This window comes from Aspergillus uvarum (genome assembly GCF_003184745.1).
Source record: "Aspergillus uvarum CBS 121591 unplaced genomic scaffold BO82scaffold_22, whole genome shotgun sequence".
Classification (NCBI taxonomy): domain Eukaryota; kingdom Fungi; phylum Ascomycota; class Eurotiomycetes; order Eurotiales; family Aspergillaceae; genus Aspergillus; species Aspergillus uvarum.
The window spans coordinates 103,067-122,166 of record NW_020291319.1 but is presented as its reverse complement, the minus strand read 5'-3'; the positions used below and the strand labels follow the sequence as shown (position 1 = coordinate 122,166).

General features: G+C 53.8%; 8 protein-coding genes across 8 annotated transcripts; 3 read left to right on the top strand and 5 right to left on the bottom strand.

Moving 5' to 3' along the window:
• Nucleotides 1–178: 178 nt before the first annotated feature.
• On the bottom strand, nucleotides 179–1,523 carry BO82DRAFT_431676 (putative NAD binding Rossmann fold oxidoreductase; the record flags this gene model as incomplete). The annotated part of the gene is made up of 5 exons (XM_025640724.1): nucleotides 179–712; nucleotides 772–833; nucleotides 900–1,001; nucleotides 1,067–1,178; nucleotides 1,239–1,523. 5 exons carry the CDS (start codon nucleotides 1,521–1,523, stop codon nucleotides 179–181), a joined length of 1,095 nt encoding a protein of 364 aa, XP_025492637.1.
• Nucleotides 1,524–2,352: 829 nt separating this feature from the next.
• BO82DRAFT_353686 (uncharacterized protein) lies at nucleotides 2,353–3,188 on the bottom strand. The gene has a single exon (XM_025635025.1). The coding sequence runs from the start codon at nucleotides 2,998–3,000 to the stop codon at nucleotides 2,455–2,457; it is 546 nt and encodes a 181-aa protein (XP_025492636.1). The 5' UTR covers nucleotides 3,001–3,188; the 3' UTR covers nucleotides 2,353–2,454.
• A 110-nt stretch (nucleotides 3,189–3,298) lies between these two features.
• On the bottom strand, nucleotides 3,299–7,303 carry BO82DRAFT_353685 (acetyl-CoA synthetase-like protein). Its single transcript, XM_025635024.1, has one exon. It carries the CDS (start codon nucleotides 7,225–7,227, stop codon nucleotides 3,397–3,399), a length of 3,831 nt encoding a protein of 1,276 aa, XP_025492635.1. The 5' UTR covers nucleotides 7,228–7,303; the 3' UTR covers nucleotides 3,299–3,396.
• A 1,904-nt stretch (nucleotides 7,304–9,207) lies between these two features.
• On the top strand, nucleotides 9,208–10,757 carry BO82DRAFT_281801 (uncharacterized protein; the record flags this gene model as incomplete). Its single annotated transcript, XM_025631349.1, has 2 exons — nucleotides 9,208–9,704; nucleotides 9,755–10,757. The coding sequence occupies 2 exons, from the start codon at nucleotides 9,208–9,210 to the stop codon at nucleotides 10,755–10,757; spliced, it is 1,500 nt and encodes a 499-aa protein (XP_025492634.1).
• A 23-nt stretch (nucleotides 10,758–10,780) lies between these two features.
• Nucleotides 10,781–11,944, bottom strand: BO82DRAFT_413608 (putative NAD dependent epimerase/dehydratase; the record flags this gene model as incomplete). Its single annotated transcript, XM_025639890.1, has 4 exons — nucleotides 10,781–10,869; nucleotides 10,929–11,270; nucleotides 11,325–11,851; nucleotides 11,899–11,944. 4 exons carry the CDS (start codon nucleotides 11,942–11,944, stop codon nucleotides 10,804–10,806), a joined length of 981 nt encoding a protein of 326 aa, XP_025492633.1. The 3' UTR covers nucleotides 10,781–10,803.
• Nucleotides 11,945–12,495: 551 nt separating this feature from the next.
• BO82DRAFT_353683 (peroxiredoxin-like family protein) lies at nucleotides 12,496–13,383 on the top strand. Its single transcript, XM_025635023.1, has one exon. The coding sequence runs from the start codon at nucleotides 12,671–12,673 to the stop codon at nucleotides 13,313–13,315; it is 645 nt and encodes a 214-aa protein (XP_025492632.1). The 5' UTR covers nucleotides 12,496–12,670; the 3' UTR covers nucleotides 13,316–13,383.
• Nucleotides 13,384–14,469: 1,086 nt separating this feature from the next.
• BO82DRAFT_401425 (uncharacterized protein) lies at nucleotides 14,470–14,935 on the top strand (the record flags this gene model as incomplete). The annotated part of the gene is made up of 3 exons (XM_025639254.1): nucleotides 14,470–14,611; nucleotides 14,679–14,763; nucleotides 14,833–14,935. The coding sequence occupies 3 exons, from the start codon at nucleotides 14,470–14,472 to the stop codon at nucleotides 14,933–14,935; spliced, it is 330 nt and encodes a 109-aa protein (XP_025492631.1).
• A 139-nt stretch (nucleotides 14,936–15,074) lies between these two features.
• Nucleotides 15,075–18,904, bottom strand: BO82DRAFT_431670 (F-box protein; the record flags this gene model as incomplete). The annotated part of the gene is made up of 6 exons (XM_025640723.1): nucleotides 15,075–15,600; nucleotides 15,688–16,059; nucleotides 16,132–16,668; nucleotides 16,722–16,916; nucleotides 16,966–17,376; nucleotides 17,429–18,904. 6 exons carry the CDS (start codon nucleotides 18,902–18,904, stop codon nucleotides 15,286–15,288), a joined length of 3,306 nt encoding a protein of 1,101 aa, XP_025492630.1. The 3' UTR covers nucleotides 15,075–15,285.
• Between the last annotated feature and the right edge of the window lie 196 nt (nucleotides 18,905–19,100).

The following is a 19,100-nucleotide window of genomic DNA, read 5'->3' as shown; positions in this document are numbered from 1 at the left end:
CATCAACTCTATGGGATCGACTCCCAGAGTTCTAAGTGCCTCGAACAGAATGGAAATATCGTGCACATATTTTTAATTCGTAACCCACAGGTCTATACGTCTACCACTCCTAAGAAAGAAACGAACATGCGAAATGCTATCCCAATAAACCCAATCCACTACAATCCTTTCGCAGAAATCACGCCTTCTTACCCGCATCCAAAATCGCCAACCCCTCATCATCGAAGTACACGGGCACGCTGTGGCGGAACGAGAACTGCAGCGCCGTGGCAATCTTGGCGGCCTCGTACGCATCCTCGGGTGCGCAGGTCAACGGTGCGCCATCGAGGCAGGCCGTAGCGAACTCCTCTAGATCCTTGAGGAAGGACTTGTCGTACAGCACGAAGGCGTCCGGGGTGGTGGCGGTGCGCACGCCGTGGGCGTCGCGCACCTCGACACGGTTGATGGTGGAGTTGGCGTTGATCACCGAGTGCGCCATGGTGCCGCACACGCGCGTCATCCCCTCGAACCCGTTGGTGAGTGTCCGGCCCAGGTGGAAGGTCAGGATCTTGCCGTTCGCGAACTCTACCATTCCCCAACCGTTGTCGGCGTCGCCGTACTGGGATAGCTCGCTGTAGACAGCTTGTTGGCCGACGGCGACGACCCGGTTGACTTGCTTCTTGGGGTTGGTGAGGCCGGACTTTACGTCCAGATAGTAGCGGCCAATGTCGATCTGGAGGAATAGGGTTAGTATGGGGTGTAAAAAGGGGATCTTGGGGGGAGGGGACGGACATCGTGAACACCCATGTCGACGAAGATGCCTCCGGATTGCTCGGAGAAGCGCACGAAGAAGCCTGAGACACGGTGGGTTAGTCAATGGGCTTACTGGAATACGGGTATTGGAGCTTGGGGCAGCTCACCTGTAGGATCCTGCTGGTCGAGGCAAGAGCTCTCGACTGCGTGAACGTCTCCGAGTGCGCCATCCTGGACCATCTGCTTCACCTGACGGTACGACTCATCATCTAGCGCGGGTCAGCTCAGCCTTAGACACTAGTTGCCACAGCACAGGAGGCTAGAGTCCACTCACATCGTCTACAGAAGGGAACCAGGAATTTAAGGTGAGGCTTAGAAGCAGCCTTGGCGAGGACCTCCTCGGTGGTGATCACATCGACCGAGATCGGCTTCTCGCACATGACATGCTGGACAAGTGTGTCAGTCTCTACTCCAGTTTGCAATGGACACAGAGTATTAGAACTCACCAGACCCAGATCGAGACCCTTGATAATCAAAGGCGCGTGGGTAGCGGTCGCCGTCGAAATCAGGACGGCCTCGGCATCGCTATTCTTCATGCAGTCCTCTGGATCGGCGAAGAACTTCACGGAGGCGGGCAGATTGGCCGCCGCCCATTCGTCAGCCCCGGGTTTCGTGTCGCAGGCGGCGACGAGCTCGATGCGAGGCTGCTTAAAAGCCAGGATTTCGGCGCGGATGGCTCCCAGACGGCCAAGGCCGATAAGGGCGAGCTTGAGGCGAGGTTGAGAGGTCATGTTGATGGTTGTGTGTGTTGTGGTTTGTCTGGAGGAGGGAGTGATGGATTGTGTGGGAGAACTTGCATCTTATCTTCATTTCCGGACACTGCTTCCCCAGACGTGCTGCGGGGAGCCCTAACCCAGGGTCCGATGTTGATGTTACTATACGCGGGGTGGACGGCAGATGTCCGATCTCCGATCTCGTAGCCGATGGTTTGGTCCGATGTCGGGTGCGCTGCCGGTACCCTAGCTTAAGTCCGACTCTTATTTGGGCCGATCGGACAAGACCGGCTAACAAGCACAACAGCCTGTGAGTAAAGTGCACATCAATTTGCTGGCTGTATCTCAATTCACAGCCAGTGTAGAAGTATATTCGGTAAGAAGCGACAACAATCTTACATGTTGATCTGTTGACTTGATTGTACACAGATCACAGGGCTCTTTCAATGGTTCTCAAGTTACTTAGCATTTAACTACTTGTTCATGTACCCCAAGTGCTCAATCAATATAACAAAACATGCAATCTATACAAAGGTATATTGTCGGCCGTAAACTCGCTAATAGTGTCGGAATACTTAGAATCCGTGTTGAAGTTCTCTGGATAATACCAAGGTTCATGCACTTTACATGCTCACGGGGTCTATATCCAGTGTTATATATAAGTTACCAGAACCAGAAATCACATCGACAAGGAAAAATAGAATAAGATAATAGAGTAAACAGCTAACTGGTAATCTACCCAAGCATTGTATGCCATATACAGAGTGAACATGTCAAACATTACTCTCAATTGTCACTGCACCTTATCCAGTATACACGTGTATCATATACAGCCCCGAGCCCAATCCAGCAAGACACCCAACCCAACATATAGCATCAACCTCAACCCCAAACACCTCCCCATCCACCCCCAACTCATCTACCTCGTAACACCTCCGAATTAACACCTCTAGAAGAAAGCAATCGGATTCCCCCCCGCCCCCGCCGAGCCAACCTCTTGCTCTACATCCCAATGCTCGACCATACACGTCCCGATCATCCGAATAATATCCACAAGCGCCGACTCCCCTCCCTTCGTATCGTTGTCCTTCGAGTTTGGAATCACCCGCGTATGCGCCACCCCAAAGGCATTGCCCGCCACATCCCACCCGACGAACGCCCGCTGCAGCTGCGAGGTGACGTCCGGCACGAGATTCGTCAGCTCCGCTGCCGTCGCGCCGACACCCGTGCCGGACACGAGTGGCGAGTGATTGATGTATTTCCCTGCGACGTAGTGCGTGAGGGCTTCGCTGAGGCGGTGTTCGGTGTACATCAGATTGGTGAAGTCGGCCCACGCGGCGAGTTGCTCGGCGGGTGTCGCGGTTGGGGTGGTGGTGTTGGGGCAGTTGAGTTGGGCGAATTCGTCAGGGTTTGTGGACGGTGTGGTGGGTGTTGCGTGTGTGCTGGTGAGGAGGAGGGGGAGAAGGAGAGCGGTGGTTAGGGATTGGAAATGCATTATGCTGGAGTGCTGGGGTGGATGTGAGGTGGTTGGAGAAGTCAAGAACGCGGGGGGGATGTTGTCTTATGTATCGTGGTGGTTGGAAGGAATGTTGATTGGAATGTGTCGGTTGTTGGGTTCGGGGCTCCTCAAGTATGGGGCTGAGTCTAGACCCCTTGAAGATGATGGAGGCAATGCGATGAGTGGTGTACGATGTTTGCATGTTGAGACTGTAGAAACGTTGGTTATTAGAACGGATCGTGAGACCTGAAGTTGGAACGGAAAGTGTACAAATGCTGATCACTTAAAATAGATCCCCGGATATTGATGTGATCCGATGTCACCGGTCATTGGCAACGAGAAAACTTCATTACATTCACTCATGCATGTCTATAGTCTATCAATATGGACCCATTAAATCGGCTCATCCCGGGGCTCGATCAACACCTCATTCACAGAAACATGTGCCGGCTGGCGCAGCGCATACACAATCGAATTGGCGATATCCTCCGGAGCCAGAACCTCCGCCCCCGACGGCTCGCCATACTTCTTGAGCGCTTCCGTGTCCGTACTCATCCCCAACAGATCCGTGGCAACATTGCCAGGCTGCACACTCGTGACACGCAATCCCGTCCCGGCAGTCTCCAAACGTAAAGACTGCAACGTAGCCTCGACGAAGAACTTGCTGGCCGAGTACACGCCCAGGCCGGGGAACACCTTGCGGCCGGCATCAGAAGAGATAGCCACGATGTGGCCGGCGCCGCGGGACAGCATGCCCGGGACGGTAGCCGACAGGCAGTGCAAGAGACCCTTGCAGTTCACGTCTACCGTTCGCTCCCATTCATCCGTCTGCACATTAGCCATCATGGTGAAATACATGACACCCGCACAGGAGACAAGAATGTCGACGGGGCCAAGCTCCTGGGTGGTGTCGTGGAACAGAGCGTCCACCTGTGCCTTGTTCGTGACATCCGTCTTTTTCGCGATAATCTTGCCTCCGTGGGTTGCAAGCTGCTTCTGCAACGATTCGAGAGCTTCCACACGACGAGCGGCAAGCGCAACATGGCAACCTTCGCGTGCAAGAGCGGTAGCCACTGCGGCACCAATGCCGGATGACGCACCGGTGACAACAGCTACACGGCCGCTAAGCGGACCTTTGGCCAGCTTCGCGGTTCCGTTTAGCGCCTGCTGGCGCACAGGAGGCTTTGACAGCCATCCTCTGGCAAACCAGTGACGGGTGTAGGTCTCGAGCAGCGCCTTGTCCACCTTCGGCCGTTCCACGCATGTCCGGAACGGTCGAGTGGCCGCATTATCCAGAACGACAATGTCCCGCAGGAACTCCACGGTAGGCATACCACTGCGGAGAATATCCACGGTGAACCCACCGTCACCACCCTTGACGTTACTGCGCTTCTCGTTCCATAAAGTAACCCATTCATCCCAGCCAAGCGGCTTGGTGGGGTATCCCAGCTCATTCAGAGCAGCGAACACATCGCGCGTGTCGACGGGCTTGGGGTCACCTAGATGGAAGATCGTCTGCTCAGCATGGGTCTGAGTGGCCAGATGGACGATGGCCTTGCTAACGAAGTCCACCGGAGTCATCTCTGCGCGCCAGCCTTGAACTTCAGGGGCGTAGCCCAGCTTGATTGATTCCACAATCAAGGCGGAGAGAAGGTCCCATGCGTTGGCAGCGCCGGTAGCACTATGTCCACTAATCGTGCCGGCACGGTGGACCTTGACGGGCAGACCGCGGCGGCTGGCCTCGAGCACGAGCTGCTCCGCGACCCACTTAGTCTGTCCGTATCCGTCGAGCAGCTTCGTCGGAACATCCTCCACATCCAACAACGTATCCTCCGGCCAGCCTTTCTCGCCCGAGGCGGGCAGGACCCCGTTCGTGGAGACGTACTGCACTGTGGCGCCACTCTTGCTCGCCAAACGGAGGATCTCCCGCGTGCCACCCACGTTGGGCCCACGCAGGGCGGCATAGGGGTACACTAGGTTAACGGTAGCCGCAGCATGCACAATCACCTGGACACGAGCAGCCAGCTCCTCGAACACCTTGGTCGAAAGACCGAACCGTGTGCGAGAAAGGTTTCCCGGCAAAATCTCCACACGCTCCATCACGGAATCACGCCACAAGCCGAGATCAAGAAGATTCCGACGAATGCGTGCCACGCCGCCGGGCTGATCATCATTTGCGGGCTCGTTGAACCGCACCAGACAAATGATCTGTGCGGAGGTGTTCTCCAGCAAATCGTGCAGCAGAAAAGCACCAAGGAAACCAGTCACACCCGTCAAAAGGACGGTGTTGGCTTCGTCAATGGAGCAAATCGTGGCAGGCTGCGCGGGTCGGATGTCATCGTCGAGAGTAGCGTCCGCACGCAGAACAGCGGGAAGATCGGCTTGCACTGCGGCCGTGTGTCCATCGCGGATCGCACGGACCGTCTCCAAGTGGCCAGCCAGGGTTGTGCTCTCTGCCAGCCGGGCAATCGGGACCCGGAAGCCAAAGTGCCGGGACAGGCGCGAAGAAAGGTCGGCAAGCGACAAGGAGTGACCTCCTAGGTCGAAGAAGTCATCCGTCGGGGTGAGAAGAGTCTTGGATGTCTTGAGAGCTGCAGCCCAGCAGGCCGCGACCTGGTCCAGAGTGATCGGGTCTTGGTCCGCCGCTTTGCCGTTACCGTTAGTGGGAACCTCAGGCTTGGGAGTAGGCAAGCGCTTGAGGTCCACCTTGCCCGTCACATCATGAGTGGGTAGTTCAGGCAGTTCCACCCACAATGCGGGGATCATATAGTGTGCAAGGGACTGGGCCAGGATGCGACGCGCCGCCGGGCTGTACCCGGCCTCGTTGATTTCCACCGTCGGCCGACCGGCGGCGTTCCTGTCCGGCACGATATAGGCCACGAGCTGTCGCTCCAAACCTTCGCCATGAGCGACAACTGCACAGTGGCTGACCGCGAGATTCTTGACAATCTCGCTTTCGACCTTGGCAGGAACCACGGAATATCCTCGCAGCTTGATCATGGATCCCACGCGACCGGTAATCTCCAGTAATCCAGAGGGCAGCAGCCGGGCCAAATCGCCGGTGCGATAGAGGCGGGATCCGGGCTGTGTATCAAAGCGGTTGGGAGTGAACGCTTTGGCGGTGGTTTCGGGCAAATTGAGGTATCCACGGGCGAGCAGTGGGCCGGCTACGAAGAGCTCCCCACTGACTCCCGCATCGACCGGTTGACCACTCTCGTCCAGAATGTAAATCTGCTTTGGATCTAGAGGCGGACCCACCGGGCAGTATGTCGCTTCCTCATCAAGGATCTGCCGAACATCACCACAGGCGATCTCATGTGTCTCGCATGCACTGTAGCAGTTGAGAAGACGAGTGTGCGGGAGAGCCTTGATCGCGCGACGCGCCAGATCCGTCGTGACCACTTCACCATTCAGCCACAGCGTGCGGAGCTCGGGAAGACGTTCATCAATGTGGGGATGACGCTGCAGCACGGTCGCCAGCAACGTGGGCGTCATCAAGGTCTCTGTAATCTTTCTCGCGGCCAGCAAGTCGACTAATGCTGCAGGATCGTAGCTCGCATCGTCCGGCACTGTCACGACGGTGGCTCCCCGCAGCAGAGGCCGCAAAATCTCCCAGATGAAGAAGACATTGCAGGCCACACGGTCGCCGGGTTGCAGGTCCTGAACCCCGAATCGCAAATCATACGAAAGCACTGGAGCTCGGTGAGGGTTAGCGATACCCTTGGGCTTGCCCGTCGTGCCAGATGAGTAGGAGACAAACGCCAGCCGGTCCAGGTCATCGTCCGCTGGCAGAGGAGCCGGCTCGGTCGCGTGACCATTTGCATGGGCGGCGGGCTCATCCAGGACGATCAATGGCACATTGCTCTTGATCTTGCCCACTTCCGCCCGGTGAGTGATCACGACGGCCGGGTTACCGTCCTCAATCACGTCCGCCAGCAGCTCCGGTGGGTAGGCCAGCTCCAGTACGAGAAAGGCGCCCCCGGCACGCAAGGCTGCCAAACAGGCAATCACATAGTCGGCACTTCTTGGCAACAGCACGCCCACCAGAGTATCTCGACTCACTCCATATGTACGCAGGCGACGAGAGAGGCAGTCGACCTCGCGATCGAGCTCCGCGTATGTGAAAGTGGTCTTGTCATCCTCCAGGGCTACCGCCTCGGGGGTCGCTTTGACTTGGCGAGAGAATAGGGCCGATAGGTCTTTCGAGGTATCGAGGAAGGGCATGGTTTCGTTAAAACGGGAGAGAATGTGGGCGCATGAGAGGGAGGGGGGAGGAGGGAGGAAGGAGGCGAGAGGGGAGGTGGAGCTCGCGGGGGGGGGGGTTGGTTTATTCTAAGGGACTGGGCAGGCATGCGTTGTCAGCTTGATGCATTCATAGGTAGAATTGCATTATACTGCAGACTCACCGGCAGGCTGATGGAGGAATAAAAGAAGAGCTTTCTTCTCAGAAGGGAGGATTAAAGTGGTGTTGTTGATTAAGTACTGAAAGTACTGAAAGAAAATTGGCGAGCGGTGGAGGGAAGAAGAAAAGAAGGGAAGAAGGGAAGAAGGGACTGAGGAATCCTGGCATAACCGGTTTGGGTTAGTCTTCCCAACATCCATCATCATGGATCCATCGATTGTATTGCCAGCAGGATAGCCATGGCTCACCAGCACCGTACGTGTTCATCGCAGCAGGGTACCGATGCTGAGCCATGGATGGCATAAAGTTTCCTCCAGGTACTGATACTAACTTCAGCTACTTATACACAAGGATTATTGGTGGTGTGGTAGCAAATGACGGTAAATTGTCCCCTGTCGCGCATGCATCGGTGGCGGAAATCCCCGCCGTTTTCTCTCTTCTCTCTTCCCTCTTCTCTTCCCTTCCCTTCTCTGGTTTCCCCCCTCTTTGGTCGAGTCACCTGACCGGTACCCAGTGGCCAGTGCCTGGTCTCTCCGCATTGCTGGCTCTTGCTGGTTGGGTTGGGGGCCAAGCGGTTCCACCCGACCTCCGTCTTATTATCGTCGGCTATCGATTGGTCAAGAAACCTGACAGGTGGTGCCCCTGACATGTGATTGCGGGTCAACTGTTGGTCCGGGCTCGCAATCACATGCTTGCCGCTGTTTTTGTTGAGAGTCGACGAAGGCTGGAGCTGAGGAAGCTTCCAAGCTGGAAAGCTGATACTGCAAGCAGTTGACTCCAGCTACATCATTTTCTCGACCTCGATCATGATCACATGTCTTCTTGCCTAAATTGCTCCCCGCCTGAGATTTCGTTGAGATCACAATCACCAGCTACCTGGCTAGGCCCTGGAAGGGAAAGACGGCGGGGCGGTCGCTCTATCCCCGATCGGGAAGGTACCCTGAGATTTCCCATACAAAAACAACTGCCGGTGCAAGCAGCCACACGTGGCCCTCGCTGCCCACAGACCTCGCAGGTTTCCCACACAGCATCCCCCGTGATTGAAAATTCATGATTGATGATTTCGACGAACGTTCGACAAGGAATTCACTTAGTGATGGTCACATCCTGGTGTGGCTGCCGCAACGGACCTCGTAACTAAGAGACAGAGGCTGTCACCGCCTACGATCATGTGACTGACTGCGCATGCGGCATTCTTGGGCTCCCGTAGCCCAGATCCTCCTTCGCTTGGTTATCTCCGAGTCCTTTGACAGCTTTTCTTACATTGTCTCAAATGACGAGGCACTTGTTCACCAACTCGTGGCATCTTGCTTGGCTTACCGGATTACTTTACGATTTCCGACAATTTATCCTTCACAGAAGATCAAAAAGGCACCGGCTTACAGATGGATTATGCACCAGCTGAACGGCTATACCGGCCGCTCTTAAGGACTAGCGTGGGGCATGAGCGTCTTCCAGCCATCAGCCACATAAAAGCTTGCAATCTCGAGCCAGAGACCGCCAAGCGGAAGTAGTGTACCAAGATCTGTACCACCACCGACGGATCACCCACATGGAGAACCACGATGGCTTCATCGAGCACGAGGGCGAGGTGGAAGAATTATGGGACTCATCGCATAATGTTGTTCCTGCCGTTTCGACAATGTATGCTTTCATAGGGGGTGAAATAGACCCCTTCCGAGCATATCCTTCCGCACTGCCCTCGGACATCGTCAGCAATTGCTTGCAGTATCGTATGTATCCCACATCACAGATCCCCAAAAGTTTACTCCCCACTTATCTTGGCTGTAGGGCTGAGCATCATGACGCCTCGAATGATCCCGAGTTCGGGAGCCAAGAATCCTTATCTGGATGCTTGGCTGCCCGTCTCACTGGAGAACCCAGCTCTGTTCAATGCTCTACTATTCTCAGCTGTCACGCATAGGCTCACACATTGCCTCGTGAACCAAAAGAGCACACCTACCTCCATGGTCCTAGAGAACAAACAGTTATTAATGTTATGTCAGCAAGAGGCAGCGACGAGAGCGAACAGAGCGCTCCAGCATGCTGCGACTGCAGTAACAGATGCGAGCATCTTGGCTGTTCTAATGTTAACTGAAGCGGTGGATCATGCCTTCCAGGGTCGAGATTGGACCGGCTCCTCGCCATTTAATGCACCGCTACAAGGCCTACAATGGCTCAATATTCACGGGGCCCGTGTACCGCACATGTCTCATCAAGCGGGTCTTTGCAAGCTCGTGGCGCTGAAGGGCGGCCTACAGAGGATTAAGATTCCGGGAGCATCCTTGGCGATTTTCTAGTAAGGCCCAAATCTTGCTTTGGCAGAAGTTTCGCTAATCCTGGACTCAGTCGGACCTTGGTGAACTCCACTTTGACCTTGACCACGCCCCAGATTCCATTCTTTTCGAACCGCGGGCATGACAATTCTGACTGGCGATTTCACTTTAGTTCGTCCGGGGGGTGGTGGGACCATGGGGTACAGAAGTTTGAAAATGCTGGCCTGCCATTCTCTCTCGCTTGCGTGTTGCAGGGTTTCGTCATGTACTCCAGCATGGTCCACGCATATGTGAACGGCGATAACGCACCACATGATACAAGCTTGTTGTGTGACATCCGGAATCTAGTCCACTTCCATGTCATGTCGCTGCCCACAGGAGCGGACTACGACGATCAAGAATTGTACTCCGGGTACGAAGCCTGCAGGCTTGCCCTGCTCATTTACAGCGTTGGGGTTATTTTCCCCATACCCGCGGTCGGCTCGCCACTTCCCCGGCTCGCGGAGCTTTTACGCCATGAGTTGAGCGACGAATTTCCATTCGATCAATATACCATCGAAGCGGACAATGGGCTTACAGTCTGGCTCCTTACGATCGGTGGCATTGCCGCGCAGTACACTACCGAAAGATCGTGGTTCGCACAGAAGCTTGCGACCGTCGTCAGTCTTACTCTAATATCGAGCTGGCGTTCTCTCCGGGCGCAGCTAAAGGCCTTCCCTTGGTTAGACTGTGCATGCGACAATGCCGGTGAAAGGCTCTGGGAAGAGGCCCAGCGGTTCAACTCCCCGCCCTCCTTTTCAGACGCTCGAGGTACCCATCGCTACACAACGAGGCTCCAGCCCTGTCTCCATTGCCGCCGACGAAGAGTGAAATGTGACAAGCAGCAATCATGTCAGAACTGTGTCAAGCATAATCTTACCTGCAAATACACGACTGCGACACTTGAGGCGCAGAATGAATTCTCAACTACGGGGATGACACATGCCTGCGGCGTGTGTCGCCAGCGAAAAGTCAGATGTGATGGACAGAGACCTTGTACAGGATGCCAGAAACTGCAAGTATCATGTTCAAGGTAAAGACGCTACGCCTATGGCAGAACTAGCTGAATACATACTGCTTGCTTCAGAGAATGGAGCTGAAGTCGGTTCGCTCGCAGTACTCCTTAAAGGAGGTCATCTTGATGCCGAACTATGTTCTGTTAGCACATTGTCATGTTCTCATGCTCCCGGCCAACGCAACTGGCTTACCTGCGAAGGTCGGACAACCGTGGGATCACCCCCGTCATACCCGAACTGCTGCGCGAAAAGCACGTTCTCCCCAAATTCCCGACCGAGCCCACCAGGAAGGAGATTTTCGAAGGACTCATTCGTGTGCTCTTTGTATCCACCATTTGGTACTCCCTGCGACTGGCACCAGATGTCGATAAACTCGTCCCATGACAGAAATTCCCCAACAGCCAAAAGGTTCAAGCCGGGAGGTCCATCCGCTACCGCCTTAACACATTGCCCGAAATCGTTTTGCACGTCCCCAAAGGGAACCGGAATGATGGCCGGACCAACCCCAGAGATGCGATAGGAGCCGTCCGGTTGCTAGAGAAGGGTGTCAACTTATGTTAAGTCATTGTGGACAAATGATGACCCAACCTTTTTCGGTGTCGTCGGAAGACCCCATTGCCAAAGAAGGTTGAAATAGATCGGTGCCTGGATCTGCGAGAAGCGGTCTTTCAATCCTGCCAGACTTCGAATATGGTCAACCGCTACCGCTTTCGAGTCCATATGGTAGACTCTGGGGAATTTTCCTTTGCTCCACTTGTTGGCGGACGCCATGGAACTAAAGACAAAGCGTTCTAGCGTCGGAACCCGGGCGGCGACATCCGCCAGATTCTTCCCCTGCTGGACCTCTACTTCAAAACAATATTCCGTGAGATCCTGGTCCGGTCGCTTCTTAGTCATGCTCTCGGTGTCTTGGAAGATTGTCCAGAAGTCAGTGACGCCGAAGATGATGGTTGCATTCTGGAATGCGGCTTCTAGGCTGTCAGGGTAGTTCACGTCTCCGTAGACGATCTCGACGCCTCGAGCCTGCAATTCCCTGGCTTTAGGAGATGATGGGTTGCGAGTGACTCCGCGGACCTTCCATTCTGGAAGCTGGAGGTATGTGTTTGCGACGGAGCCTCCCTGTGACCATAAGTTGGATGCGCTTCATTGACGGGGAGAATACTTGCCTGGACGCCCGTGACACCTGTGATAACAACTACCTTAGACATCTCAACACGTTTCTTTGGAATTCTATTGTGGGTAATGATATGCAGCTGGGGCTTTCTGGAAGGTCGAGGACCCCTTATCCATTATTGCGAGGTCAAGCAGTTTCTTATAGCATTGAGGCATGACTCTGCTATCAGTAATCTCGAGCCACAGGCTCCTAAAACACTCCAAAAGTTGTTTCCCTCCGTTCCAACCTGGCGGGATTGGTAATCAGGGACAGTTTCCAGTTGCAAGAGCCTCAAGCGCTTGCGTCTGCATGAATCTAAACCACCGCAACCTCGTATCTCAGATTCTGCTGATGAAGCATGCATACCCATGAATGTGCTGTGATTGGTTGCGCTGCGCCGCGCGCCGAGCTCGGCGAAGCTAGTCCTCACTAGGAAAGCGACCCCGATGGCTGGGGCGCTCCCGTCCCGTCCGGCCCCGATCTAATCTACATCTCCATCAGCGCTTCGGCTGCGGCTGAGGTAGATCTCACGAAATTTACTAATACTCATGTCGCAAGGATTTCTAAGCATCATTTTGCTAAGCAGCAAGGATTCATGAGGCCAAAGACCCTCTGTGCGACTCTAGTTCAGACTGATAGCTATAAAGAGCTCACCGATGACCAGCCCAGTGCCACTTCTCTCATCATCGCATAGCACAATCCACCACTGCAAAACATATCAAACCTCCATTCCAATCAATCACGTCTCATCTAGAGCTCAAACCACCTAGGAACCTTCAAAATGTCTCTTCAAGCTTCTCTCCAAAGCGCCTACGCCGACTTCCAAAAGGCGGCCCCAGCCCCCGTCATCGACACCTTCAACTCCGGCGTGCAAGCCCTGCAAGGCTCCTTCGACGCCAGCAAGGCCATCCAGCCCGGCCAGAAGCTGCCGGAGTTTACCCTCCAAGATGCCACCGGCAATGCCGTCACCAGCACCAGCCTGCTAGCCGAAGGCCCCCTCCTCCTCTCCTTCTACCGCGGCGAATGGTGCCCCTTCTGCAACCTCGAGCTGCGCGCTCTGCAATCCCGCCTGCCTGAATTTACGGCCACGGGCGTTACCCTGGCTGCTGTCTCCCCACACCTCCCGGATACCTCGCTGTCCGTGGCGGAGAAGCACGCTCTCGAGTTCCCCGTGCTCTCGGACGTGGGGAACCAGCTCGCCCGCCAGCTGGGGATCGTGTGGAAGCAGCCCGAGGCGTTCGGCCCGATCCTGGCCGGCTTCGGGGTTGATTGGGAAGAAAAGTACGGGAATCAGAGCCTGGAAGTGCCGATTCCCGCGACCGTGCTCGTGGGTGCAGATGGGGTGGTGCGCAATGTGTTTTTGGACCCAGATTACACGAAGCGGTTGGAGCCGGAGACCGCGCTGGAGTGGGCTCGCGCTCTTTAGGGGTGTTACTTTTTGGATTGGTGGATAGTAGACGTCTTTAGAGCTCTATAGAAGTGATTTGATTTGTGTCTAGGTCGATCTTACGGAATTCTGTCTCGCGTTACTTGTTCTAATTGCGGTAGAATTCGTAGAATGAATCTCCATTTGAGATGTGTGGACTGTGATGCTACTAGCCACTAATTACTTCAGCATCATTTAATTTCCATCAATATCGCTCTCCTCCAGCCTTACATACGCAGCCACTATCAGACTTGCACTCGCCTCGCATGGTCTGGTCTCTTAGTAAAGCCTTGAAGCCAAACGTCAACATACTGGAGGACCAACCCATCGCTGTAAAAGTCACTGTTGAAACTTTGGATAGACGAATGTTGCATTCAACAGTACTACCTGTTCATACTATTGCTTATGGCGCTCTAAGTGTCAGAACAACAATGTAACTGAAAGATTGAGATAATTCCATAGCTAGATCGATTCTGACACCGCAAAATCCAGGCCAGCCCCCTCATCAGACCACAGCATGATTCAGTCGATGCAACCTACCTACGTAAGCACGAGTCATATGAGAAAAAGTCAATAGAGTGGAGTGTCGGGTTGGCCGAAGGGTTCGTGTTCGATGGTCTCGTTCGCTGACGGAGACGGACCCGGATTGCGCTTCCTTGGGCTAGCTGCGCCGAGTTCGGCGAGCCCCGCGGAACCCACCCAGGAACATCTTCCACTTTGTGGTTCGGGTATAGCCTCTTTCTAGGTAGTCTAGCTGAAGAATTGCAGCTAATTGTCTCGATTCACGAGGCTAAGCCGAGCGGAGATGGTATAAGCTTACCAAGCCGATTGCTTAGAGATTCGCGTGGGGCTGCTCACTATGACCGACGCAATCATGCCCTATCTCGGCTCCGAAGGGTCCAACTGAATCTACTCAACTTTGAGACCTATACGAGATATGCGGGTTCTGACTCGTGTGGATGTCATGTCCCTGAGGCTGAAGAGACGAGACTCTTACCAAATTGATCCTTTAAGTAGAGGCTTCGTGAAGAGCTATATAAAGCCCCTCTCGACCAGACCAGTTCTTCCTCCCATCACACTCGACCAGCCAATTCTCCTCACATTCCAACACAACATTCGCTTATCTGAAATCTTCATATTCATCTTCTTTCACAATGAAGTCCATCGCAGCCGCTGCCACTCTCCTCAGTCTCCTGCACGGAGCCACCGCCTCCATCACCTGGGGCACCATGTGCACCGGCACCGAGTTCACGGGCACCTGCACAAACTACCAGAGCACCAACGTGAACCAATGCAGTATGTTCTCACCTTCCCCCTGGCTCTCATCTGCTCAACTTGAGGAATGGTACTGACACCTGAAAAGTCTCCTTCGCCGGCAAAGACGCAAGCTGGAATGATAAGGTCCAGTCCGTCAGCGTGTGGGATGGCAACGTCTGCACCTTTTGGGTGTTAGTATCCCATGCTCACTAAGGGGAAGATGGCTATTTTATATGACGGATACTGATATTTCTCTCTAGTGATGTTGGCTGCAGCGGTTCCAGCAGCGGAGCGCTGGAGGGAGCGTTTGCCACCATCGGCCAGCCTAAGCAGTGGAGTTCCTTTGCCTGTGACTACGCCTAGGCATGGGTTGTCAAGGAGCTCGCAGGCCTGCTGCGTTTGTGGGTTTAGAAAGAGGTACGGGAAGGGGGCTGGAAATGGACCACTTGGCTTATTCAACATAGGCAGGTTCGGTTCTTTACAGACGAAGGGTAAGGTGACGAGGGAGGCTAGTGTTGTTTTGTATTAGGTTAATGCATGCAACTAAATGGTTCCCTGCCTTCATGATGTGTTGAGGTGCTTATGTGCGCTAGCTCAATATAACAATTAGGTAGCTGAGCACAAAGACATTGTTTCAACTGAGCAGGTAATGTCACCCAAATAAAGCAGGAAGTCTGTCATTGTCAGGACACCTCACGGCCGTCTTGCATTGTCTACCTCAAGGACGAGGCTTTAGCACCTTTAGCACTGGGCCGAGAGTTCTGCAACATAACGACCCCAACATGTAACTTGGCATCCGGGTTTTTGCGGCCCCACAACCCAACAATTTCCCCTCGGGGCAAGTCTCCTTCTTTGCTCTGCGCATTCCCCGCTGCACGGCGGTAATGCGATGTATACCTGCGTTGAAGAAAGTCGACATCCTCATGGTCCGTCCTGCCCGCCATAGAGGGTAAGTTCCTCTTCGCGGATGGCGTGGCGATAAGGGCGCGTCGAGTTTTCGCATGCTCACCCCGTTTGATGAAATGGAACTGGTTCTCCATGTTAGTGGGAGTCCTATATCTTCCCAGATGAGAGACGGGCAAAGGGAAACAAAGCCAAGCTGCCATATCACTTACAGTAATTTGCAGGAGGCCAGTCCAGTCCCTGATCAAGGACATCCTTTGGACATCTTCGTCCGGAGAAAGTCGCACAGAGCGAAGGGCCTGCCCAGCCGCCACGTCGCCTATATCCCGAACAGCACCGGTCTTATATGAGAATCTCAGGCCAGTGATGTAATTCTCCTTATTCAGGTTGCGATACCCAGATATGGAGACCAGATGATCCGTTCCATTATCTCCCGCCCAGAGTGCCCTTTGAGGAACGGCCCAGGGCCGTGTCTTGAGGGTATGGCACGGGTCCCAGAAAACCATCTTCTGACTCGGCGATTTGGGACTCCGGATTACTCGGGGAAAGTCCCATGAATCGTTGAATACCCAGACAAGGCACGACTGTGAGGGGTATCAGTCAACTTTACTGAGAACTATGAATAGCAAAGCAGCAAGGCGGAGGAGCGCGCTTACCAGTTCTTCGAGGTAGTTTTCTTCAAACCGCAAGATAGTATGCTCGTGGGCTGGTAGCGGGGGTCCTTCCGGATACACCACCGTCTGAATGGAAGTAGTTATCATGATGCGAATTACTCGGCCCATGAAGAACTCCTGGCTCAAGGACATCCGACCGTTTGAGAGCCATATTGTGATTCCTGTGATCGTCTCTCCGTGCTCAAGGGTAATCGACGCAGACTCAGAGATCCACTGACCGACAATTGAGTCGGGAGATTCGAAGTAGTCTAACCATACTCCGGAAATTTCATTGGAGAGGCGCGGGCGCTCGAGATCTCCGCTCGAGAATTTTATACACTTGACCGATTTCAAACTCGCAGATGTAAAGGCTCTACAACAATTGGATCTTTCTGTGATGATATATGAGCCTAGAGTTGAGGCTAGGCATGCGGCAGTTGAGACAGGGAGGTGAGAAACCGTGCCTGTGACCCGCGTTTCATACGGTGGTGGGGTTTCTTCACACTGTAATCCAAACCCGCAGAACGAGTGGTGTGAAGTCTGAACATGTCTCAGTGGACGGATTCGTCATGTTTCTCGGGGGTAGGGCTTACCTCCAGGGTGGCAATGAATCCAGTAATGCGCTGCCCGATGGGCGCTTGCATTGCCTTGATAGTCATTTCCTTACCTTTGATGAGAGGATTCGAGCGAGAGTCATATGGATGCACTCGGAGCCGATAGTCCGATACTTCAGAGCGGCTCAGCTCATCCCAACCGGTGATAAGCTCGTTTCCAAGGTTTGTGCACATCTAATTCACGTCAGTCTCAGTGGAATGCCGAGAGAAGAGGTGCGAGTACCCGAAGTAACAGGATCCGGCTATCCTTGGTGGACTTCGCGACTGTGACACCAGTGACATACTCCCCCCGGGGTCCATCAATCAACAAAGATACTTCCATCAAGCCCTGTCGACCGAAGTGGGTAGAGGTCCGGTTATCGAAATAGAAGGTGAATCCTACAATGGGTGCCGAGTCATTGAGGATATGGGTCACTATCCTTGTGAGTTGCGGAAGCTTCTCCCCGTTGGCACCCGCGAAATGAATATTCAGCATACGGTTGTACCCTTGCAATGCTGGCTGTAGTTCAGGAACGAGGGATACGGCTTCTCTTGGATAGGTGGGCGTCCATATTGGTTGGAGTGTGAAACTGTTGTCGTTTTCCGAAACGGTGTCACTAGCTTCGGTAAATCCCAAGGCGATCATTTTGAATGCCTTGCGTGCCCTCAATCAGTAGACACATCGATGATGCGGCAGTCGAACTTACATCAAACTTAGCGACCAGTCGGATTCGTCGTGCTTTCATAGCGCCGAAGTTCAGCTTTCCCAACGCGATATCGGCCCGGTCCGTCTCTTGATCTCGCACCCACTGCGGTGGACATGCACCGTGGTCGCTTCCTTCAACGAGCACTCTTAGATTTGTGATGCCTCGCGAATTGACTTCTAGTTCAAGTCCTGTTACACAAACGGACGGGGCAATTTGGATCAAATGGCCCGCATTAGGTGGCGTAAATCCCAGAGCGATGTCGGAAAGCGCTTGAGTAGAAAGGTTCAGAAGTTCAAATTTCAGACCGGAGATGAAACACTGCAAGTTAAAGTAAACCACATAAACACGAATGGTCTTGAGAGTGAAGTCGTTCAAAGGTAAAATAACACTCCTATCGTGGAGCCTCAGACTTCCTACAGAAAGTAGCCGGTGAGAGTCCTCCGACACTTGGGCGCTGAGCATTTCACCGTGTGTCCCATTTTCAGTTGTTGTATTGGGGCTTTGAGACAGACCTGAACAGATACTGCCACAAAGGTCGGTTCCATTCAAGAACTGAGAAAGCAGAGCCGCATTGATACCAGCAAGTCTCCATATTCGCCGCCGGTTTCTGGCCTGCGCAAAGTTGGAGCCGGAGCTATCGCTCAAAGCATGCTTCAGCGTAAAGTAAGCATCACGCCAGTTGAGATCACCCGTCGAGTTAGCGGGCCAAGCAAATCCCATCTCGCCATCTGCCAGAAACCTGGTGCGCCAGAAGAACTGAGGCAGCGATGACGGATCAGTCGCGGATGCAAGACTTCTTGACGCCAATCGCAACTGCTGAATGTCGGGTGAAGGGAGGACGGACACAATCATAAGTAGAACCTCGACTGGAAGTGAGGAGAATATGTCGTCGCGCGGAGACGGCCTCCAGGCTCTATGCGTGGATTGTTGAGGGCAGAATTGAGTGTCTGGGGTAGCAAACGATAGAATCTCTGCCATATTGCGGAACTGCGAAGGACAGGCCGAGAGATAATCAAATCCTTGGTCGATCATATCGTGAATCACAGCCCCAACCGGCTTTTGAAATTGGGCTGCGCCACCGAAGTCATGACCAGGACGAAGGTATCTATGCTTACCCCATGTGGTACAAAACAGCATCTGGAATAGAAGAGTGGAAAACTTGGTGAGGTCGGATCGGCCCTCCGGGACTCTCTGCAGTAAAATCTGCCAGCATAATTCATGCACGTCGAATGACCAGGTACCTGACGCCGGGTCGCGGAATCGGATGTACGACATCAGGCTGCCAACCCCGTCGTCGCTGAAACAGCAATCATGGTGCAAGGGGGCATGCATTCGATTAGCATGATTGACATATCCTACGCCACTCACAGTGGCAGACTGGGTGACTAGCCATGTACCATCTAATGTATCATCGCGAAGCTGGATCACACGGAGCTGCCGGTACCATTCCAAATCGGTTGGCACGGTGCCAGGCATGACCAAAGTACGGGCAATCAGAATGCCACATATTGAACAGTAGTGATTTGGGATTGTTCGAGTCATAGAGTATTATGAATGGATGGATGGATGGACAAATGGATAAAGAGATGAAGAGATGGATGACAGGAGGTGGAAACAAGGGACGAGGCAAGGCTGAGAGAAGTACTGTGAGGTCATGTGATCCCCTCATTTA